Source organism: Carassius gibelio, chromosome A12 (assembly GCF_023724105.1).
Source record: "Carassius gibelio isolate Cgi1373 ecotype wild population from Czech Republic chromosome A12, carGib1.2-hapl.c, whole genome shotgun sequence".
NCBI classification, from domain to species: Eukaryota; Metazoa; Chordata; class Actinopteri; order Cypriniformes; family Cyprinidae; genus Carassius; species Carassius gibelio.
In genome coordinates, this window is record NC_068382.1 from 19,475,159 (window position 1) to 19,500,016 (window position 24,858).

Sequence of the window (24,858 nt, forward strand, 5' to 3'; positions counted from 1 at the left end):
ATATACATTTTATTTTCATCTCAGGATATCAAAGGCCTGTCAACGTGACTTTAAATCCCACTTGTTTATCCCAAACAGTTTATTTCTTCTTTCACATGTCTTACTTGAGGACACAGTCTCTTTTTCTCTCTCTCTTTTTTCCCCCTCTTTCCACAAGGCTTTTAAGATTTTCTATAGGACAATTAAGATAATTCATGAAATGCACAAACAATACCTAAACCTATATATCAAGGGAGAGCCGAGGCCAGTTGTTTCCTCAAGCTAAATGACCTCCATGGGCCATGTGGAACGGAAAGCTATTAACGCTAATTAACATGAGGGTGAAATACTAACATGGCTTCTGTTGCCCGCGGCCATGTTGAAATTCCTTTGACGCCTCCCAACAAGCTGCTTGGTCTCGCTGTGTGTTACTAAAGTCCCTTTAAGGCAAGTTAGTTTTCTAGGCAGCCATCTTGGTAACATCCCCAAGCAGCTATTTTCTGTATAGGCAGCAGGAATCCAAGTGCAGCTTCTATTTACTTGGAAAAGGGGAAGGCCAAGTGCTCGGTGAAGATTATATGTTAATGATATAATAAAATCACCAATAAAAATATATCAATTTTTTTCAGGCTTGGTTCATAAGTGCAAATCAACCAGCCGCCATATTAAGCATTACAATTTCATTCTTTTTTTTCTTTTTTCTTTTTTTTTGGTGTTACATGTAACCAGAGGAGCTTGTACAGTGTTGCTCCTCCTTCCTGAGGTTAAATTTAGAGCTCATGAAGCCGCCACCTCAGGGTTGTATTGTCTGGGACTATGTAGAACTGTCTAGACAATGTGGCAGATTAAATTGCGGAGAATGGCCTCAAGGAAGTTCCCTCAGCTTGGCTAGTGGGGAATTCCAATATACTCTGGGTTTCATTAAAGCCCATTTCCAGAGTTGCTCTGTTTCATTGCATGTTGAACCAGATGTCATCATCAAGCTCCTCTACAAACAGCCTGGATTAGGCTACATCCAGCAAGAAAACAGAAGATCAGAGCTTGATGGATCACTTTCATTTTTAGCGTCTCATAATTTTTCAACTGATAATTAGAGCATGTGAATGTTGTTTTCTTTATACTTTATGGAGAAGCATGAACCAGCTTTATGTCACTTTCATGTCTGTGGCATATGTGCCTGTATTCTTTGTGTTTTGTTTCTCAAATCTACTTTTTCCTTCACAGGTAAATAATGCAACAGCACGAGTAATGACAAACAAAAAAGTGGCCAACCCATATACAAACGGTAAGAGCTTTTGTTTTTTATTGTAAAAACATTCAGTGGCACTAAATGTCCCCAAATTTATACTTAAAATGTATGAATAAATTACATTAGATTCATTAGAAACTATTAAATAATAATATTAATAATAATAATAAAAACTTAGTCCTAACCCTAACATTATTTCTAATATTTAAATAATTTAAAACCAATTTCTATATAATTTTTATAAATAATTATATAAAATTATAATTATATATATTTTTTCCTACTCCTATTTTAGTTTGTTAAATTATTTATTTGATTAATTTGGGCTATTTTAAATTAATCCTGCTGGTTTCGGATTTATTATTCTATAGAATTAATTATAATTACTCATTTAAAACCAAATTATGTATTATTTGTATAAATAATTATATATAATTATTATTTGTATTCTTTTTTTTTTTATAATAATACAAAAAAAAACATCTGTGAAAAGTTTTAGTTCTTTAAAGGAAATCTCACTTGTTTTGATGTTTTATTATCTAATGCAGTTTAATTTTCCCAGATTCTTTTTAGGGCTGCTCTTTTAAGCTCTCATCAAGTATAATATGAATGACGTAATGTCAATTTTATTTCCCTCTAAAAAGCGGCTTAATGTAAAGAGTGATCTCTTACTTTACAGCCCTCTAATGCTTTTCGGTAGCTCCGGGGGGAAGCTTAGCTGATAGGGATCAGGGTAGAGCGGTGGCTCATTCAGCGCAGGGGTCTTGGTGGGGTCCTGAGCTCTTCCGCTGATGCTCATTCCCTCAGACTGCAATGGAGAGACAGAAAGAGAGGGGAATGAAAGAATCAAATATATCAGCAGCAGTGTAGACCCCACAGTTCTACTTCAGTCACAGCCAATGGGGAGTGAGAGGAGGCTATTTTACAGCCCACATCTATCACTGACAGCACACCGGACAGCACTCACTACTCTCTTGCTCTCTGTCTCTCATTCTCCCTCTCCCTTTCGCATCCTATATCGCTCGCACTCTTCCGAATACCCCCGATATTGCTGCCCCCTAACTCCTACAACTTAATGTCGTCTTATATTTCCCCACCATATCACATCTCCTCCTCTTCCTCCTCCCCTTTTCTTTTGTTCTTTTCTCCAAATCTCTGCTGTTTATTTTTAAAATTCCGGCCAGTCCCTTGAATTAATCGGCGAAAGATCGAGAAACAAACACTCCACAGGTCAAGGCGATAAGCATTCGCAGCTAATTCTCTCTTCCCGTGTGTATTCCTCTACAGGCTGGAAGCTGAATCCAGTGGTGGGAGCTGTCTATGGTCCTGAATTTTATGCAGGTAAACTGCATTTGAGTGTTGTGTCACAGGGCTTCGCTCGGATACATACTTTGATTTCTGGATCAAATTCAGACACAGGGGCTTCAGAGAGACACTTAAGAAATTATTTGAAGTCAAGGCCCAGTTCTCCCATCCTGCACAGAGCATTTGCAATGTGATAATCAGCCAGGCCATAATTTCCCACTGAGATGAAACAGTGGTTCAGACTGTTTTCTGAACCGCAGATTAGGAACCGTCTTTGATTGACTGACTTGTTGTTGTTTGCCCTCTCGGTCTTTGATTTCTTTGCTGTGAGTACTTTGAGACCTTTGCATCCTAATGAGGGGGAAATGGTATTACAGTATTTCATTTGGAAGAAGTGCTGAGCACATAGCAGCTCTTTAACGGCCTGCCATTTTGCTCATTAGGCTAAAATCTGTTCATTTCAGGACAGCTTTACAGCAAAACTCTAAATAACCATTGGTGACAGAAAGCAGTCATTTATCATTTTTATCTGACTTTTCCCCCTCCCTTTCCTTCCTCCCTTCCTTGGTTCTGGCATGCATAAATGCACAATCCAACACAGTCGTTACATGAAACCTCACGATCAAATGTGCACAATATGCATATGTAGTGTGTGTAAAAATGCAAAGATGCCTAGCAATCCGGTGCATTTAAAATGTTTATACATGTTTTCACCTCTAAGTATGCTCTGAAACATGCATGTGATTCCTTTTCGAATCCCAACAAATAACCTCCATGCCTCCCAAGTGAACATACAACTTATCAAAACATCCCATCAAATCAGATTTACCATGGTCCGGCACTTCGGCAGCTTGGCTCAGGGAACTGGCATCACTTGATTTATTGGATGCTAATTTTTCAAGTCGTTTTAACATGCCTTTAAAGTTCGCCAAGCCTAAATGACACCATATGCCTCCACTGTTCCAAAGAGGGCAACCGGTGGAGAGGCGACAAAATGGAAATAAGATTTTGCTTACTAAATTAGGATCCTTACGGAATGGCCAAAACGGACTCCCACATGTTGCCCCTCGTTTACCTCCTACCATTCTAAAAAGAGAGAAGCTTTCACGTGAAATAATTATGACTGCATTTAATGTACTTTGTTGGGGGAGGGTCGACGCTGAAATCGGATGTAAAGGTGATTAATCACTGTTTATCAGTCCGAGTTTCTGTGCGGGAGATCAGCGGAATTGGGCACCATAAATCGTACACTGCTGACAGCGCACTCCGTCTCCATTCGTCCTGGTGCTACAGGTTTATTGTCCTCAAATCCCATTCAGGAGAATGACTGATGAGGGCCGACGACTGCCTGCTTTTAACCTCTTCCAGGGAAGTCGGGATTCTCTTCCCCGTAAGACTTCCTCCCTGGTTCTCATTTCTCCACTCCTCTAGCTTCTCACAGCCTTCTCTCAACATATATCGCTAATTCTATTTCTCTCTTCTAAGCCTGGGGTGTTTTCCATCTGCCCTTTTCTTACTCACTTACTCTATCTTTAAATCTCAATATCTTCCTTCTCTCGTCTTCCCTCAGCCTCTCTCTCCCTCAGGCTCTTAACTAGCACTCGGTAGCCAAAGCCAAATTAGATATGCAGACACGAAGCTGAGGCGCAAACTGTGCATGGGAAACTTAATTGTGTAATCTTGGGGTTGTTTTTCATATCTTGCTTAATCCGTACGGGCAGCACGTGTAAGAAGGGAGTGGAAAACATAATATTGATTGACTGACAGCTCTCTCAGCCAGTGAATTTGGTCCATGGATGCATGTTGAGACAAACACTGCCAATAAGATAAAAAATGCAAAGTAGAGAGCAAGAAATTGTCATGTTTTAAACAAAGATGATCAAATATTTTCAGGGATGTTTGGTTCCAGGCCATGTGTGTCTGATCCAGAAAAATCATTGGCCAACTCTTACTGTACACAAGTACATGAACCCAGACATTTTCATTTCAATGTGAGAGGGTGATATAGTGGGTATTAGCTAGATGTCGTCTTCTACATTTAGGCAGTCTTCCATTGTCATGGAAAAGCTATGAAAAACTATTTTATCAATTAAATTAATAAAATTTAAGTAAACTGACAATAGTTTATAACTAGCTATTAAAATGACATCATATGCAATGCCTGAAATTAGGTCTATGGTTAACACAAGCTCAATATATTTTCATGTTTTAAAATAAAATACACCGTGTGTGTGCGTGTTTGTGCATGTGTGTGTGTGTGTTTAAGTTTTTATGGTGCTTGAAAAAGGTGGTTGCTAATGTCAGGGACATTAAATGTCATCACACTGAACCGGAAAACTAATCTACTTATTAGTTCACTTTTGCTGCCTTGTTTTGTTCATACTCACACTGTTAACTACTCTTTAAAACTTTAACTTCCCAGCTTGCAGATTTAAGATAAAGATACTTTTTCTTAGGTATAGCTTTTACCTGTGATTGTATTTAGGCTTCAAAATTCATAAAAGTTTCATTCATTTGTAAAAAAAAAAAATAATAATAATATTGCTAAAATTGTTGATGCACTGATTCAATTACGACTTTTTTTTTTTTTTTTTTTTTTTTTTTTTTTTTTTTTTTGTAAAGGGAATAAGAGTAGTCTGTTTGTCTAGTAAGTTTGTCTACAAAAAAAAAAAAAACAGAAATTCAATATATTCAAGCATCCACATCTCTGTTGCAGAGAGCACGTTTGGGGCCTTATATTAATGCACTTAATGGAGCACCTATGTGTGTGCACTCCTTTAAAAGAGCTGGGTGCATTGTGGGCAATTTGTGCTTTTTCAATTACAAAACCACTCAAATAGATCCATAATTGAAATTAAGCATTCTAATTACAATATTAGAAGTACCGGGGGAGGAGAAAAAACTCCCTTTAATCTAGCAATGGTGTAATTTTACTCATGATATGGGTTTATTGGTGGTCTGATTATTTAAAGACATTTCACAAAAGCACACAGACTGAGAGAGGCCCTCACCCGTCGATTTCCAGCTGCACCGTATTAAAGGAGCCAGTCTTGCAGTAAATGAAAGAGGCCCAAAGGGGTAGCGGATGTAATTGCCCCACACCTACATCCAAACAGCCCAATGGGACACTTTCCAGCACTCGAGAGACCCCTGTGTAAACCCAGATAAATGCAGCAGTGTATCAGTGTCCTTATCAGTTTAAACTATAGATGTGCAGATGTGAAGGGTTTCGACCCTCTCCACCTTCTCCTATTGAAGTAACAGGAGCACACAAGGGCTACAAGGATTTATGCTCATGTAAGCTTTTGCCGTTATGTGTTTCTAATCCTTTATGGAGTGTCATAACTGGCTGGAATGATTTATGGCTTATTACTGAATCGGTGCTGCATGCAGACCCATAGCTCATTATGAGATTACATTTATGAACGTCATGGCACACACACAAAAGCAAAGAAAATATAAGAGCATTGCCCATGACTGGAATTTGGGATAAATTGACCGTGGCCTGGCGTATATCAGAGACGACCACTGTTTGGCTTATTAACACCGACTCTTTAGCTGAAAAGGGACAAATTGAAATGTCAAAGTCTCTGTGCTATATCAAAATGAAAGAGCAAATTCCTTACCTTCAGTCACCTGTCTTTCTTTTACTTCTGATGGAGGGCCGCGCCGTACTTCTCCACCACTGATTGGTGTGTTGCTTAAAAGAGGTTTTATTGTTTGTTTGTTTGTCTCAGATGAGATACCAGAGTCAAAGGTGAAATTATACCAGAAATTATTGCACACCCCAGGGCCAAAAGTTTGCTGAATCTGAATAGATGTCTTTACATTGATGCTGTGTGCTACAAATATACACATACATACACACATATATGTGTGTGTGTGTGTGTGTGTGTGCATGTGTGTGTGTGTGTGAGTGTGTGTTTAAAGTAAACCCAGCTGACCTCATTAAAAGTGGTAACTTTGACACTTATTGACTATTAACTGAGTGCTGCTTGGCTGATGTCTGAACAGTAATGATCAGGAGGAGGCGCAGGCTCTGTTTGGGGACATGAAATAACTGAAGAGGGCTGTCCTGCTCCTCTGAGACGCAGGATAGACAGCGATAGTGTCATTGGTGCTAAATGAGAAAGAGAGCTCAGTGGGCTGCACTGTTGGGCTGTGTTTTGCTTGCACAGTACTATGGGTAATTATGGTGCTGTCATTGACTCATCAGGACCATACTCAGTGAAGGTTAAAGAGAGACTTGCGTGTAACATGCACTTGCTTAGGCTTTTTTTTTTTTTTTTTTTTTTACTGTTTTACTCTTTTTCCCAATTTTCTGTTTTGTTTATTGTGGAAGTCTTTCTATAATTCTCAAATAGGTTTTGCTAATGTCTCGTTCTCTCATTGTCATTTTATTTGGGTGAATCTCACACTCTCAATCCTTTCAAGAACTTGCTCCGGTCATATTATGCCATGCAAATAAATGGAAATGCACAGTTAGAAAATTCCAATAAACGGGTTATGAATAGAGAGTAATGTTTTCCAACTTCCAGCTCCTTCATGGTCAGTTTGTTTTTTGGATGTGCCTGCATTCTTTTATCCTTGGTCATGTTTCACCCCAAAATGACACACAGCTTTTGCATTTTCCTTTAAATAAATAGTACTTGCTATTCTGCTAATAATGAATGCTGAATAAAATGGAAAAATTAAGGAAACATACTCAATAAGTTAAACATGGATTCAGCATCTGTGAAGAAAAAAATGACAAAGCAAAAAATGATTATTATATTATATAATGTAAAATAATATTTGTAATCTATATTTTTTTTCTTTAGATTTTGGGGTAAAAGATGTATTTTCATACTTGGAATCATCCAGTCAGATTAGAGCTTGTAAGATTGAGAAAGAGCTTTTCATTTTTTATGCTCAATATCCATCTAATGGATTGCGGGCAGTCAGTGGGTGTCTGTGGCTGAGACTGTGTGAAATGTGACCTGGACATGTTTTCACCAATTTATTGTTACAAACTCTGTTTCAAGTTTCATTCTGTCTATTTCATTTTCACATCCGTATATGTTTCCTTAACATGCACCAAGCCTGATTCTTTCTCTCTCTCTCTCTCAACTCTCTGCCATCTCTCCCAGTCTTGACCCTGAGTTGTCCCTGCTCTCCTCCAGGCTGGGTCTGGCCCCAGTGGTGGCGTGAGGCTGGGGAAGTGTGTGGGGGGAGGGAGATGAGAGATGGTGCCGGCCTGTGATTGCATCTCTAAACAATCCTCTCCATCTGCTCTCTCAGCCCTGCTTGCCAGTACCTTGTGTCTCACCTACAACAACCTACCATCTCCCCTGCCTCGCACACACCCCTCCAGAGCCGGAGAGCAGCCAGACACTCTACCACACACACACACACACACACACACACCACGCTCAAGCTTTCAGAGATAACCAGCATAGAGAGGCTTCCCCAGACAGGGATGCCTTACCGTTTCGTTCTCTAAGCTCTTAGATTATTGCTTAATAATCAGCTGGGAAAGGCTGGAAATTTTAGATTAGTTTATGTTGTGCTTTATATTTTGATTTGATAATTTTTTTTAAGAATTTTGCATATTGTTGGGTATGTTCTCATTTAATTGAAAAAAATATATTATTGAGTCAGATTTTTCAATATTTCTGTGCCACACTTGATGGCACACAAGTTGGTATTGGAGTTTTTTTTTTTTTTTTTTTTTTAGACTTACTTTGCCATCATGTAATGATCACTTAAGGTTAATCTTTAAAAACTCTCCAAAAAAAAAAAAAAAATCTCGTAATACAGTTAAATGTAATCTTTAGCAAATCTCTAAATGGATATCCATTTTTCTTACTGTACTGTACATAATGTTATCATCCCTAAATTCACTAATATAGCATTTACATGGCATTTTCAGTAAAAGATTTTTGCATTTTAGTATTAATCACATATTTTAATATTTATAAATGTTTTATTAATTTAATAAATTTATTTGAACTTATTATATATAATTACAATTATAACGTTTTATATAATTTTAATATCACTTCAAATATGTAAATGTAATATTTATTTTAATGTTATTTTAATATCAATCATTTTTCAGTTATCTTTCATTAACATGAAAATAATTATTGGCTTATCGTATCAGCCAGAAGTTTAATAAAGTAACAGATGTTGGCAGCCCAGAATTCCATATTTGTCATATGTTTAATATTTATATTAACTTAATATACTTATTTTAATATTTGTAATATTTTTGTTGTTATTTAATTATTTAGAATATACAAATTATTTGTATTTTAATTGTAATGCAATGTTTTAATGTAATTTCAGTACTGATTGTTTAGCAATTATCTGCCATAACATGAAGTTAATTCATTGCTTATCATATAAGCTATCACTTCCACAAGTAACTTGCAATTTTATGTTTCAACCACAGATGATGTCAGAAATCATAGAATTCAATAGTGCACTTTTAATAAAATATCACCATTTGATTTTGAAGGACCTTTTTGTTTTACCTAAAACATAAACACACTTTTAACTGTATCAGGTTGCCACAAATCTGTTGATCCTGAAGCAAAACCAGTTTAGAATCACTGGCTGTATCATGCTGCCATGTTTAATGTGTTGTGTCAACATGACGCACCGCTTGACATCCATCATAGTTGTTTTAAAGCATTTTAGGATGACAGTGTGTTGTCACACTACCGACTGAAAGCTGATTGGTGGTGACAGGTTCGCCTCTTAGAAGCAAAAGCTTATGTCACCTTCTTTCTTCTCTCCTTTTCTTCCAGTGACAGGCTTCCCCTATCCCACCACAGGAGCGACGGTGGCTTACAGGGGCGCCCACTTGAGAGGCAGAGGTCGTGCTGTCTACAACACATTTCGTGCGGTGCCTCCACCCCCTCCCATTCCTGCTTACGGAGCGTGAGTAACCCTTAACCCAAAACATACATATTTGCTATCTACAATTGGCTCACTTTGTTTTCATCCAAGCCTGAGGCTGTTATTAGGTAAAATTTAGCATTTAAAACACTGTTACTAAAGGTCCATTTTCACATTATATGTGCTACAGCCTTAACCTGCAACATGACTTGATGGCTATAAAGTGGTTATACTCTATTGGCGAGCCTTTCCGGTTTTCCCCAGTGGCAAGACAGAGCAAACATTGTTTTTCCCTAAGAACAGAAAATGGCCATCTTTCCTAATCTGCTAAAAAAAATTCCCTTCCACACAGTCTGGAGTGCATTGTTTTAGTCTGCCCAATGAATGCATCACTGCATAATCTTTTCTGTACAGCGCAAAGAAACTCTATGGATGTTCAGCATTGATGTATTGTGTTTTGTTATTTCTTGTTGTGTTTTTGCAGTGTGGTTTACCAAGATGGCTTCTATGGTGCCGAGATCTATGTGAGTATACTCATTTTTTCCCTCATTCCAATGTTTTTTCTACTGTTTCAGTAAAAGAGGGAAGGACATGGACATGGTTAAGGACATGGCGCTCATGATGCTCACATTGTGAGCCTAACCTGAGCAGCTGGTGCTGAATCTTTCATAAGGCCAAGGGTCAGCTCAGATTTACCATGTGCAAATCCACAAGGATGGCATTTTGTGGTTTACTATCAGCCCTGTTGGCGTCCCTTGTGCAAATGGTAACTTGGCACAGTAAAATCACACATGGCTCGACCACTTCCAACTTGGCTTTCTTTGAAGGCTGTAGTTGATCGCTATGGATTTTAGGATAATTCTAACATGTACAGTGAGGAATGAACCAAAAACAAACCCCCCTACACATTTAACTTCTTATTCTTCCACATTTTATCTCAACTGCTGCCTAAGCGGGTGCAAAATCATATCTGATCAAGTTGACGAAGTCGACATTACAGTGTTTTTGTTTTAATTTATGGTACACGTCTGATCCGCCTTTCCCTCAGCTTCCATGAAAACACAGCCCAAAGGCCTCACGCTGCAGCCCGAGATTGTTCCCAGGCCCTATTGTTTTTTTACAAGCCTTCAGAACATATTAGTCAGTCAGGTGATCAGAGAGCCTGCCTCCCTTTCCCAGGATTATTTCACTGCATGAAAAATGGAAATTAATTCAACATTTAGATCTAAAACAAGACAAATGAACGTGGACATTACTGTGATGCCTTTACCTGGCACTCAGAATAGTAAGTTTGCCGCCAAGTTTGCAAACTCGTAGCCAGGTCCATGGCTACAGTCCCAGATAGATCTCAAAGTCGAACAGATTTTGACGAATGCACGTAGTACATGTTTGCTTGCCAATAAAGTCAGAATCCATCTCTATGGACCACCCCATCAACTTTTCAAGTAACCTTAAGTTTAGATAACTTATAAAGGAACAGTTCCAATAAAGATTACTCATTCTCGTGTCATTCCAAATCTGTCTGCTGAATATTTAATAAGTCTTCGCCAAAAAAACGTTAAGTTTTCTTCACATACAATGATGGTTTATTGTGATCAGGTGCTAAAAAAGCTTAAAAGAGCACTCTTAATGTAGTCCCTAAGATTCATGTTCAGTATATACAGTACACTACCATTCAAAAGTCTTGGGCCAGTAAGATTTTAAAATGTATAATAATAGAAATACTTTTATTCAGCTAGGATACATTAAATTGATGGAAGGTGTGTAAATAATTATAATGTTACATAGGTTTCTATTTCAAATAAATGCAGTTCATAAATGCAGAGGGGGGGGGGTTAAATCCTGAAAAAAATTATCACGGGTTTCATAAAATATTAAGCAGAACATTAATGTTTTCAACATTGGTAATAATGTTTCTGGAGCACCAAATCAGCATATTAGAATGATTTTTCAAAGATCATGTGACACTGAAGACTGAAGCTTTGCCATGACAGGAATAACATTACATTTTGAAATGTATCTGAATATAAAAGTTATTTTAATTTGTAAAAATTTTAACTTTTTAATGGTACGGTATAAGCCTTACAAAGGTTTATGTAATGAAAATATGTGAATGAAGTCATTATTCACTGATTTTATTAAACTCCGCTGTGAATCTCAAATATGCCTTTAATGGTGCACGTTGGAAATCAGTAACCTTAAACATTACTGGTTGTCAAATGTCTCATAACCAAATGTACCATTTTGTTATGGAAGGCAATGGTCAAAATCTTGCAAAATAATTTAAAGGGATAGATCAACCACATACTTGTTTGTTTTTTTTGTTTTTTTTTCACAAAAACAGGTTTGGATCAACGTGAAGCTGAGTAAATAATGACATAAATATCATCCGTGGTTGATCTATCCCTTTAAATCCATCTGTGTGAGCCGGTGAAACTGTAAACTTGGACGCTGTAACTTCTGCAAAATTCATCGTCACAATCTTCTGTGATCTCATGTTTCTTCGACTCCAGTTGCTAAAAATTTGATCTTAGCAGAGTAGCATCGGACAATAAAATAACTGTAAAACAAATGCTAGCATCTATATTTCAGCGTGCAGTCCTGTATCTGCGATGCCTCAGACCTGCACGTGCTCTGGCACTGCGATTATTCACATATTGTACCACTGATGTCAGCGAGCTAAAATAACAAAGAGTGGAGCTGCGTTTCATTAAAACAGACACTTCAATAAACACCCCAGCCACTTAGATACTCGCTCACAGCATATATATTCCCTGTCGTTTAAACCTTGGCATGTTTGGAGTGTAAGCGTTCATTAAACATCACCCTGAGAAGACTAGCAGATGAGGCTTGGTTGTTGCGGCTAACAATCTCGGCTAATGTCATTTGATGCCGCTTACAATGCAGCTATTAATAGCTAGCTTGAATGGAGCAATTAATAGCTTTGTAAGATGTCATATAATGCTTATACAAGCAATATTTAGGGTTGCCTTGTGCCGTTCTCCAGCCACGGACGAGCACGTTGTGTGTGTCAAGACCGCTCCCCTGGGCATCGAGCCAGGAGACTCGTATTGGCCAGCCACATTAATTAAAAGGCCCTTCGATAGCTTCAGCCAAATCTTCCATTTGGTTCATTCACAGTAAGCAAACATTGACTGATTTTAATTGTTTATACCAGATTGCCACTTACCATGCTGATCGATAGTTGCCCAGCTCTGCCATTTCAATTGATGGGATTGATGCACACATGGGAAGACAATCCGTTGGTTGCACCGCTATTGGTGCACTCAGCGTACATAAGTGAAGAATCTCAGATGGTTCACTTTTGGTCTCGGCTGTTAGGCATCTGTGCCGAGATCTATATGAAGAGCTAATGCAGTCAATCTGACAATTCCCCATTAAAACAAAAAGGCTTCACAAAAAGCTGTATTGGCAAACTAAATACTACCTAAATCACTCAGCATTCATTTTAGTGAGCATTGACAGGGACTTTCAGCAGCACTCTTAATGTTGTAACTGAGTTTTGGGATTCACTGCAATATTAGGATCTGAAAAGAGACGTTTAAATGTATGAACAGTTCAGTTGTATTGTGGACAAATGGTTCTAAAAATGTAATGTAAGTGATGCCCTTCTGTTTGCATGTGTCTGACTGACGGATGCCCTTATGTAATTGACAGGGTGGCTATGCAGCATACAGATATGCCCAACCAGCCGCAGCAGCTGCAGCGGCTTACAGTGACAGGTAAGAGTCTTGTGCTTTCTGTTTGTCTTTTGGTATTTGGTTGATGCATAAAACACTGGTGATTTATGGCTATGTATATTAGTTTTGAATGCATCTTAAAATTGTTGGTTTTGAGAATTTTCTGAGATTCCAAACAGTGAACCATTCCAATTATCTAATGAAAAATCACACTTTTTCAAAACGAATGGAGCTAGCTATCCAGATTAACTTAAGAAATAAAAAGTTAATTTATGGTTTTTTAATTCTTCTACCAAATTTGATAATGTTATTTTTTCATTCTGCTTTTTAAAAACAGCCCTAGTTTTAAAAAGTAAAGAACATAAATTTAAATGTAGACATGGAATTTGCTTCGGTTTCTACACAGTCAGAGAATAAAAGCCATTTGTTTAGTCTTAAAAATAAAATCTTTATATATTATATTGTTCTTAGTATTTTATCTCACACAGTATATATGAAGGTATACTTTTATACTTTTTAAAAGTTCTTTTAGATAAAAAAAAAATACTGTTTCAAAAAGAAATAAGAAAAAAATCTATACTTTCTTACTATACTGTAAGAAAAAATGCATTTATCAATTCACTTCATTGGGTCTTTCCTCATTATTTAACAAATTAAGATTTCAAAGAAATCTTTCTCTGATTTCAAAGAATAATGTTTATGAGTATACAGACCATGTATTAAAATGCCTTATGCACAGCAACCTTTAACTGTATTTGAGCTTTAAAGTCATTCTTAAAAAAGTGTTTGCTCATCTCTGAAGTTCCGGAATGAGTTTACAGATCTGCTCTCTTATTAAACTGTATTAAATTAGATAATTTAGACTTTGCTTCCCTATCTTTGATACTCTCTCGCCCTTTAAACTTGAATTCAACCTGAATTTCCGTAACCACTTAGCTTACTCACTTCAGGCCACAGGTTTGTGTGTGTGTGTGTGTGTGTGTGTGAAGACGAAGGTGGTGCAGGGTTGTCAGTAATTTATCCAGGACCTGTGGGGACCCTGTCAGGTTGGATCAGGCCAGGCACTGGTTTAATCTAAGCAAGATTGAGCGTGTCAGTGCCGATAAGGCATGGCCCTGCCTGCCAGCCTGAAGAGCCCAGATAATGTAAGATTTATCAGAGCCAAGCACAGATCCACATCAGAGCAGGTGACAAGACTGGCATTCCTCCGCACTTATTTCAGCCCCCTTCCCACGTCCCCTCTTTCGCTCCAGCTCTCCTTTTCTCTCTCCACCTCTTTCTGCATCGCTTGTCATTCAGCTCCTTGCTTTCACATAAGCCAGCACTGCGTTTCGCACTCTAATTTGATATGTCATGGTGGAGGGGTTTAAAAGCAAGTGTTTAAATGATACAGACTCCTGAACTCACCTCTTAATAGAGTATTAATTCTGTTATCATTTACTCACGCTCATGACTTCTTTCTTCTGCGGAGCAAAAAAATAAGATATTTGGATTCCATACAATCAAAGTCGGTGGAGTTCAGAACCACATTGGATCCCACTGACTTTCATTGTTATGAACAAAAAACAAACACTGACATTTTTCTAAATATCTTCTTTTGTGTTACTCAGACAAAAGAAAGTTATGTGGGATTGGAGCAACAGAATGATGACAGAAGCATAGCTGTTCTTAAAAAAAAAAAAAAAAATATTGCTCAAAGGGATAGTTAACACATAAATTAATATTTTTTTTGTAAATCAATTTGTGTTTAATCGCTTGTTGTTCCAAACCTGTAAAAAAAAAAATTAATCTGTGGAATATAAAGGAAGATATTTAAAAAAAATGTATTTGTTTCCATACAGTGGAAGTTAATAGTCGCCATAACTATTTAGTTATGAAAAATTTTCACAAACAGAAAAGAAAATGGTGTAGAAACCCTTTTTATTAAGAAAATGGAAGTAAATTTCACAATCATTTACAAAGAAACAGAAAATGACAACATTTCAATTAAACATTACATTTTGAAACTAAAAAACTAAAATAATATTTTCTTATAAAACATACTCCAATAATCTCTCTCTTATGTATGATAACTCTCCAATATATTTTTCTGTGTTCCGCAGATGAAAGAAAGTCACAATTTTCATTTTTATTATCTAATGGAAACCATTTTGAAGGAGAAAAATCAATCTTGCTTAGTCCAGCTGGAACTAGCTATCCAGGTTTACTTTTGAGTGGGTCATTCCTGCGGCCCGGTTAAGCTGCAGGTTAAGTAGCCCGGCCCAGCTGGGGTGTAACGGGGATTCCCAGCCACCCTCGTCTGCACTGTATGTCACAAGCAGTTAAAATCCCCTCCGCTCAGCTCTCTCATTCCACTGAGCTGGCCTGACCTTTGATGTTGTAATAATCCCAGACGACAAAAACCTGGTCAGATCCGATAGTATTTCCATATGTAATAGCATGTCTGGGCCCAGGATTTTGCCCCTCTTTCCTCTTTTCTCCACTCTCAGTCTGTGCCCATAGGCACCCGGCTCAGCCTGCCTTATCTCCTCCCCACAGGCCCTCATTTGCAAGCGTATGTTTGTAGGGAAAGCCAACAAATGAAGAAGGGAAGTGTTGGGGGTTAATAAATAAATAAAGGAAGAAGTAAGGCCCATCTTGGACGAATTAGTTCCAAATTGGTATCAATGAAAAGAGCCAGAGAACACCTCCGCCACCACCAGCCCAGTGCCTCTTTACAGTGCAGCCTGACAAACAAGAGAGGGCAAAGGAGCATGAAAAGGATAAAGAGAGCTGTGAACATAAACTCCCTGCCCCCTTCACTCGCTTTTTTAATGCACACGCACAACAACACAAAATCCAAAGCATCCCTACATCTCTTTCCTTGCTGGGTCCTTTCTGTTCTGCATTACCTTTAGAACTTTGTAACTTTTAAAGTTTGAATTTGCTAATGTTGTCATTTAAGGAACCATTTACAGAAAATGTTTTTATTTAATTATTTAAACTTGATTATTTTATTTTTTTTACTTGCTTACACAAGTATAAAAAAAACTGAATTCATATATTTTTGTATATTTTATGTATGTACTTTTAGTGATACATATTTTAGTAATGATTTTTCAAATAAGAATGTTAATGAATTGCATAAACCATCGCATAATTTATCAAATCCATTGCTAGGAATTATTGCTTTTTGTGCTATTGCTTTTTGCACCAAAATTGTGTCACTTCCTGGAGGATGATGTCAGGAAGCTTGCTTTTGATCGTTTAAAGGGATTATATCATGGGAAATAAATTATCTAAATTATGACATGGAAAGTGATTGTTAAAACAATTACACAATAGCATTTTGATTAGATGAATGAAAAAAAAAAACGTACTTTTTCTAAAAAATATAAATATATATTTACAAAATGGCAACATACACTCAAACAAGGGTAATAACATTGTTTTAGATTCACCCAAATGTTCACTTAATTGTGATTTTGTGATGAAAGAATACTAACATAATTTCCATCTTTTAAAATTGTGAGTTGAATCATTTAACCCGTGTGATACAAGTGTAATGCATGGTAGAAATGAGCCTGCAATGCTGCTGTTGGTTCTTCATGTCTGTTTCCCATTTTCTTCTCTTTTCTGCTCTGCTGAGTTTTTTCAGTGTTTTGTCCCTCTCACACCAATATAACTTTTACCACATGCTCATAAGATAAAATACTTTTACTCCAAAACAATAACAGACCACCTATCACTTTTAACACACTTACCTTTATACCATGTATTTATGGCAGGTAAGCATTTTTATCAGACAGAAAGAAAGAGAGGGCAAGAAAGAGAGGAAGGGTGTAGTGATAATAGAACTACTGTAGTTCAAATGAACAGTGTTCGCTGGTACATACCGTCTTCTTGAAGCTTCAATGCCCTCTCTCTTTCTTCCTTTCCCTGTAGCTATGGCAGAGTCTATGCAACAGCAGACCCTTATCACCACACGATTGGACCTGCAGCCACGTACAGCGTAGGCACTATGGTGAGTCTAGAAACATAATGCATGAAACATTCACCTTTCCCCTAACATTACACAGACTCAAGCACCCCAACAACATACAAGGCGGAGGCCAGTGCTACTACAATGATGCTCAAAGATATCACTTTATATTCTGTTGAATGTAATAGAATTTTGAATGGAATAACTGTATTATAATACTGAATGAAGCATGTGCTATGAGCTGAAGATATGTAGTTGCGTTGGCTAAAGTCTTTGATATCTTAAATGATAATATTCTTATTCAGGGTCCAAAATAACCAATAACCAGCCATAAATTTGCTTTATTTATACATACTTTATACATACATACATATATATATATATATATATATATATATATATATATATATATATATATATATATATATATATATATATACATTATATACATATATATAAAGTTAGTAGATGATAGTACCTTTTTGATTTTAATCGCTTTCTTCAGCTACATCAGGAATCATTCTTACAGATTGCTGGTGGCCGACTGGCGAAGTGTTTTATTTACTCTCCAAAGCCAGTTCATACTTGTATTTTGCACTTGGAAAGTGTTCATTTTGGACCCTGTTCACACTTGTATTATTAATGTCAGGAGTATAGATAAATGTTAATATATTCAGAGACTCATCTGCTGATATATGTGTATGTGATAGTTTGTCAAGATAGATCCTGGGCACTTTGTATCTCATTAAATGCATTGGGGTGATCCAGCGTACTAACATTTGATTAGACCTTCCAAATGAGACACTATCCTTTTCATAGCAGCCAATGTGGGGATCGTCACCCCCGTTAATGTTTGTTTTTAGCTAGCTTTTGCAGCTAACATCAAAGATGAAAAATTCTAAAACTCCTATCTGAACACAAAAAGTGCTTTATGATTTGTTTTTTGGGGGGGCTGTTGGTCGGGACTTTTCTCAAGATTAACGACCATCAAGCGCGTGCAGCAGCGTGCCGTGGGAGATTAAAGAAAAGGCAAGAGATAGAGGAAGAATGACAGGGGGGAAAGAAAGAGAGAAAAAAAATAAAGATTCCATTGCACCTACCTCCCCCTGCCCATGAGGCTTATTGGACAAACACTCTGCTTAAGACAAATGACTGGAATTTACCAAGTCGACATCCGTGTGATTCTCAAAACCGTACTATTCCCCGGTGCAGCTGCTAGCTAAAAGCTTTCATTAATTAAGACCATTTTTTTCCTCTTCATTTACTTAATTAAAACTGTGGCCTCTGTTGCTTTTTTGCCTCCTTTTCTTTTTTTCCAAATTTTCCTCCCTTTCTCAAGACTTCAATTTACCACATTAAGGCATAGCAAATATCCTTCGGCACTCCTCCGGTCAAACGAGGGCCACAGGGGGGCCGAAGTGGGCACTCAGAGTTCTCAGTGATGCCAGGACCGAACTGGTTGCGACTCAAATGAGCAGAACTCTTCTCAGTACTTGCACTGAGCCTGCTGAGAATGAAATTAATATAATTAAATCATATTTGACCAGTAGATCACAAGTAAAAAGTATTTAATAATGAGCCCCTCAGAGGGTTGGGGGGGTAAAAAGTAAGTTTGCTTTGCTCGCTGTTAGAACAGAATTCATGCCACGTTTAAGGCGAGTGTGTATTTTGCACAGGGTCGGAGCTGAAGAGAACGGCCCATAGAGCCTTTGAAGTTTTTTGTATTTGGCGAGAGCAGAGTAAGGCATACTGCACTCTGGTTAAGGAGAGGGCTGAGAAAGTAGTGCATGTTAGATGTCTCCAATCAGATCAACCTGAGGGCCAGACGGCCATGATGGAGAGGTTCGATACAGAGCAACTGATGAAATACATTGGGCTGTTTTAGTCGTTAACCGGTTGATCCATGAAGCTCTGAACTCTGAGTTAAAATTCACATTGTAATTTCATTCCAAACAATATGCAAAACGAGACACAAGGGAAGAAAATTTCAACCACTGTTCACCCCAAAGAATCTATTTAACACTGATTGGGTCCTTTTTGTTTTTCATCTTTGATGTTGCAGGCTAGCCTTTACAGAGGAGGTTACAGTCGCTTCACACCCTACTAGAGAGAGAATCAATCCAAACAAACAAACAAACAAAAGAAAGAAAACAAACACAAACAAACAACCCAAACGCCTCTACGTTCGATAGAGCAAAACACCTCCGGGTCATAAAGTGAACCTTCCCCGAACAATCACATTTGAGTTAAAGCTCTTCTTATCAACCTGCAGTTATCCAGCATTTCTGTTGCTTGGCTATTGATTTGGAATCTGTTTTGTTTGTATTGAAATGTGTGGTCCGGTAGGGGAGGGGCTGAGTGACAGAGAGGAGGGGGGCCAGAGGGGTGCTGTCCAATGAGTTTTCTCATTTAGTCCCGCCGTAGATTTATGGGCATGAGCTCAGCTGATTTATGTGGACACTGAGTGGGCCAGGAAGTGAGTTTATTTGCCTTACTAAATGGCACAGCAATGAGCAACTTGAGCAAAACAACAGCAGCGCTAGACTTGCATACGTATATTTGCAGTCTTTGCATTAAAGGCCCCACTGAACACCCACTTATTAGAAGTGACTGCTATTTATGAATACATAATTTTAAAAAATTCCTACGGTTTGCTGTAAACTACTAATATGGCCTTACTATTTTTTCTCCAGTAAATATCAAAGGGAAATGATATGGATATAAACATTAATTCGCAAAGCTCCGGTTTTGACTGTATACCAAAACTATATTGTAGTAGTGTTAAAAAATTATAGTTAGCTTTATAGTTAGCTACATGGACCCTTCATGAAGCATTTTGAGTAATTCTCTGTCACTCACACCCTCTTTCTCTTTGACATACTGTTTTATAACTCAATGAACATTTATTGTCTGTATGATTGCAATTGTATGTCATTTGGGGATGTTGATGTCAAGTTAGATGTTTATTTATTTTATATTTGGACAAGAATATTCCATTGCCACAGATAGACGAAAGATACATTTTATGGGATTTCAATATGTTGGTCTTAAGTTTTTTTTTATTTTTTATATGGAATAATTTATTATTAATGTTATTATTATTATTATTACGTATGAAGTAAAATATATAAAATAAAAAATAGAAAATAATGTATTATCAATTTTTAAAGCAGAAAAAATAATAATAACAATAATAATAATTTACGATTTTTATTTTTTTTTACAAAGCAATAAAATTAGCAAATCGGGTTACAGGTTCCTCATATGCAAATCTAATTGTATTATTTACAGGCAATGATAACAATAAAATATCTAACAATTACATAATCCAACTATATTGTACATGTATTATATAATTTTTTATGTATCTTTTTAATTCCTATTTTTAACAAAACCTGTATACAAGCACGTCTGCCTGTATCGAAGCACATATTCACGAAGGAAGGCCTCCAGCAAGGTTTCCTTCAGTTTTAATCTGTTAGATGTCACATAAAGAGCGTACCTTTAATCAAGGCCGCTTCTGCTGCTAAGAAAGCATTCTGTAAATAAACATAGTGCAGTAATGTGGAAAGAGAGAACACTTCCCCACTGCACGGTCTATTGCACCCTCTAGCTGATGAGATGTCCAGAATCCCACTGCAACAACGGAGATGACAGGGGGAGCAATTACCGCTCATTGCTGAAATATCCATCATGTTTACGTTAATATGCAAGACGCAGTCCACTTAAAAATAACTTTTGATATCATTTTAGCTAACAAAAGATACAGAGATATTACAGGCAACATGGTCCAGTGTTGATTTGCTGTTGATCTTTGAGAGTATGCAACCTAGTCATACATTTTCAGCACATTATTGGTCAAGCCCAAAATCTATGTAGGAGGCCAGCCTAAAAATTTCCAATAGTTGTGGAAAGATTTATGTTATAGTGTAGGGAAATTATTAGGAAAGAGACAAATGTATCTAATTAATTAAGTAATAAAAAATATATACAGTTATAAATATATTCTCACAGAAATATAATAAATATATGTAAGCAAACTATTCCAAAGTTTGGGGTTTGGTAAGGAGTTTTTGAAAGAAGTTTCTACTGTGCACAGTGTTTATTTAATAAAAAATACACTAAAATAGTAATATTGTGAAATATCATTACAGTTTTTTTCTTTTTTAATATATTTTTAAAAGTCATTTTTAAAAGCAAAATTGTGATCCTTCAGAAAACGTTCTTAAGTGCTGCTAACATTAACAAGTAACATTTCTTATTATTATCAGTGGTGAAAACAGTTGTTCTGCTCAATATTTTTTGCGGAAACCGTGACTTTTTTCATGATAATTTGATGAAAAGTAAGTTCAAAAGAACGTAATGTATTTCAAATATGATTTTTTTTTTCTTTCTAAATTTCACCTTCGATCAATTGAATGCGTCTTTGGTGAAAAGAAAAAAATTATTTAAAAAAATGATCCTACTGACCCAGGAGTTTTGTATGGTTTTGTGTGTATGTGTGTGAAGACAGAAAGAAAGAAAGAAAGAAAGAAAGAAAGAAAGAAAGAAAGAAAGAAAGAAAGAGAAAGAAAAAAAGAAAGAAAAATCCTTAACGTTCTTTTCTCAATGGAAAAGCACTTATGCACTAAGGTGAGAGATTTTCCCCCAAGGTGACATTCCCCAGACCCGGCACTTTATACAGGGCCTGTGATAAGACATGCCAGGCCTTCAGAGAAGAGTGAGAGGAAGAATGAAAGAGAAAGAGGTGGGGGTTGCAGTAATCTTCCCAGTGAAATAGGGCCTCTCTCTTTTCCTAGTTCCTCAGGGCGTTGATCATGTCCTTGTGTGTCTCACACACACACACACACGCCCCAGTAAATAGCAGCCTGCACCCCTCAAATGGAATTGTAAGGGTGGAGTTATAGAAGAAGTGGAAAGAAACCAGGGTAGAGAGGCAGCATCCAAAGTATTTACTCCACAGATTAAAGATAACAGCATTGAGTCAATAACCACTGATCTCATTTGGAGATACACTAGGCCAGCCAGGCGCGTGGCACAACCGTTCTGCTCAGTCTATTACCATAGCTGTTGTGGCTGTCTCTCAAGACACACCGTTCTCCTGTGAGTGTGAAATAACAGCAGCCTATTGTAAAACATAGATTAGATGCATTGCTTTTTTCCACCTTTGTAGGGAGAAATCTACAGCGCAACATAATATTTCACCTAAACGAATGTGTCCCTGCTCCCCTGTGCAGCATGCAGCTCACTTGGCTCTAAGAAAATGGCAAAACAAAAAATTGTTTAGGGAGCTGTACAACGGCAAAAACTGGGCAGGTGCTACAGCAAAGAAGAGTTTAAAGACGTAGTTCAACCAAAAATGAATGAATTAATGAATTAATTTCTTGTTTGACGCAAAATGACATACTGACTGTTGGTAGCCAAAGAGATGCCGGTAGCCATCGACTTCCATAGTAAGAAAAAATTCTATGGAAGTCAATGGCTACCGCCAATTGTTTGAATACCACCATTCTTCTAAATATCTTCTTTTGTGTTCAACAGAAACGTATACAGGTTTGAAACAACTTGAGGGAGAGTAAATGATGACAGAATTATTTTTTTTTTATTTTTGGGGGAACTATCCCTTTAAGTAACATTTATCAAATAAAATGTTATTAAATTAATCTTAAATGTCTTTAAAAGTGTTTAAAATGCTTTTCTTAAAACATCCAAACTATTGTTTACCAGAAACCAAAATGCAAAAGCTAAAATCTCATCTGTGGGAATGGAATACCAGTGTTATTCATGCACTGTAAATAACATTTTGATTTTCTTTTCTCTATTCAAGCTTATTTTGCTTTACATTTTTATTATGTCTGACTTAGAACAAATTGTCGTTGATGTGTATCAATATGAAAATGAAAAGCAAGACAGGTGTGACATGAAAACATTGCCACTGTGTGTTAAACATACAAAGTACAAAGTCCTTTCTTTTGTAAACTTATTAAACACCCTTAATAATATTATGTGGTGACATTTTTAAATAATATAATATAATACGCTTTAAATCAAAATTGTTTACTTTTTCTGAGGTGAGCAGACAGCATATTATGTCCAGAAGTGAGTCAGCTCTGTGCTGTGTGTTGCTAAGGTGTTTACATTTAAATCCCTTTTCCATACATCGTGAAGATATTTACACTGCCCTCTGACCTCAGTTTCATTTATGTGGGAGACACAATTTTTATTGACTTAGTTGCATTCACATTTTCTAAAGCTAGTGGTGATTTATAAGCCTTTTTGAAATAAAATATGCATTGTGTTCAGTGCTTCCAGCCACACATTAAGTTAGTCCTAAAAGACGTTTAGTTTGACCGTATAAACCATGCTTCGTTTCGTTAAATATCTATGCAGAACTCTAAATGAATCTGATTAATTCATGCAAAAGACTATCATATTCTTGACTAAGGCATTTCCATCTATTTTTCAGACAATTAAACTAATCAAGCAACTATATTAGGACTCAATCACCCATTTATTTAATTCCAGCATTTAGGCAGAGAGAGAAAACACCATGCTGAGCATGAAATGACTGCTGAGGAGACAGTTTGCAGTCATCTAAACGAACGTGTGAGCTTGCAGATTGACAAGATGGAAGTCTCTGTCTTGCATGGACGCCACAGTGGGCCATTAAAAGATTGCCTGTTTTAATTAGCTCTGTTAATGCAGTGATTTGTAAGATGGCACCCTGGGCCAGGGGCCAGTCCACACAGAAGCAGATTTTCATCTCTCTCAATTTGATGGCACAAATGTTAATTTAGGTCTGTTTTAGGGTGCAAACAGACTGGAGTATAAGCTAAAAAAACTATTTTCTTTTGCATTTATCAAATCATTTATTTATTTATTTATTGAAATGTTACATAAAAGTTAATAATGTAATACAACTGTTTATTTTGCGTGCTTAATGCAACTGCGTAGCTAGCACAGAATTATGTCAATAATAGACTCAAACTGGGTCACACTGGACAATAAAGCAATTTAATATTATATCTGCTGTTACCTCATTAACTTTCTGTCATTTAAAATTGTGTCTGTTCCCACTAGCTGTCTCATTGTGCATTTTTCTTCTGTCAGGGGATTTAAAAAATATATATTATTATTTTTTTTTTTATATATAAGCAAAAACTGTACTCTTTGTACATAATACTATATATAAATATATGTGAGCACATATCGCAGTACATTTTTATATGTATAAACTGTAGTATTAAATGTGTACTTGCTGTCCATTTCATTTAAGCTTACATTTTGAAATTTGCTGCTTATATGAATCGTCTCATCTGTTAAAATCCAACTGGTACATTCTGCTCTTCCATAGCCATTTGTCTTTGGACTTCTAGATTCAGATGTTAAAGCTATGTACATAATAAAAAGTAATACTTAGCCATTTTTGTGTCTAAATAAAAGGAAAATTATAACTATCTGTGTTTAGTCTTCTATGTTTTGTTAGACTTTATGCATATGGATGTACATTTAGTAATGTATTTGTTTTATTGTTATATATTTTAAATGTTTTTGATTATATATATAATATAAAATATACTTATTTCATTGTCTGTATTTTATATTATTGTCTGTAATAGCTGCCAGTTTTGTCACTTACATAGTAGATAGCACTTGGATGTAGAAAAGGAGACTTGGCATGTATCATGTTACAAGTGTCTTTGGCTTCCATCAGCATGGCTGCCCACCAGCAGTTTTTCGTCTCCCTCAGTCGATTTTTGTTCATGTTTGTCAAGAAA

The 24,858-nt window shown here is 36.7% G+C and overlaps 1 protein-coding gene across 5 annotated transcripts in view; it reads left to right on the forward strand.

Moving 5' to 3' along the window:
- LOC128025396 (RNA binding protein fox-1 homolog 3-like) overlaps positions 1–24,858 on the forward strand; it is a 388,629-nt gene that overhangs the window by 358,946 nt on the left and 4,825 nt on the right. For 3 of the 5 annotated variants that reach the window (XM_052611727.1, XM_052611728.1, XM_052611729.1), the window contains 7 exons: positions 1,204–1,264; positions 2,516–2,569; positions 9,328–9,460; positions 9,903–9,942; positions 13,097–13,161; positions 17,044–17,122; positions 19,143–24,516. In XM_052611727.1, coding sequence (XP_052467687.1) covers positions 1,204–1,264; positions 2,516–2,569; positions 9,328–9,460; positions 9,903–9,942; positions 13,097–13,161; positions 17,044–17,122; positions 19,143–19,187 — 477 coding nt within the window. In that variant the 3' untranslated portion in view covers positions 19,188–24,516. Of the gene's footprint in view, positions 1–1,203; positions 1,265–2,515; positions 2,570–9,327; positions 9,461–9,902; positions 9,943–13,096; positions 13,162–17,043; positions 17,123–19,142; positions 24,517–24,858 lie in introns of those variants that run through there. The other 2 variants (XM_052611731.1, XM_052611730.1) reach the window with 2 other exon arrangements.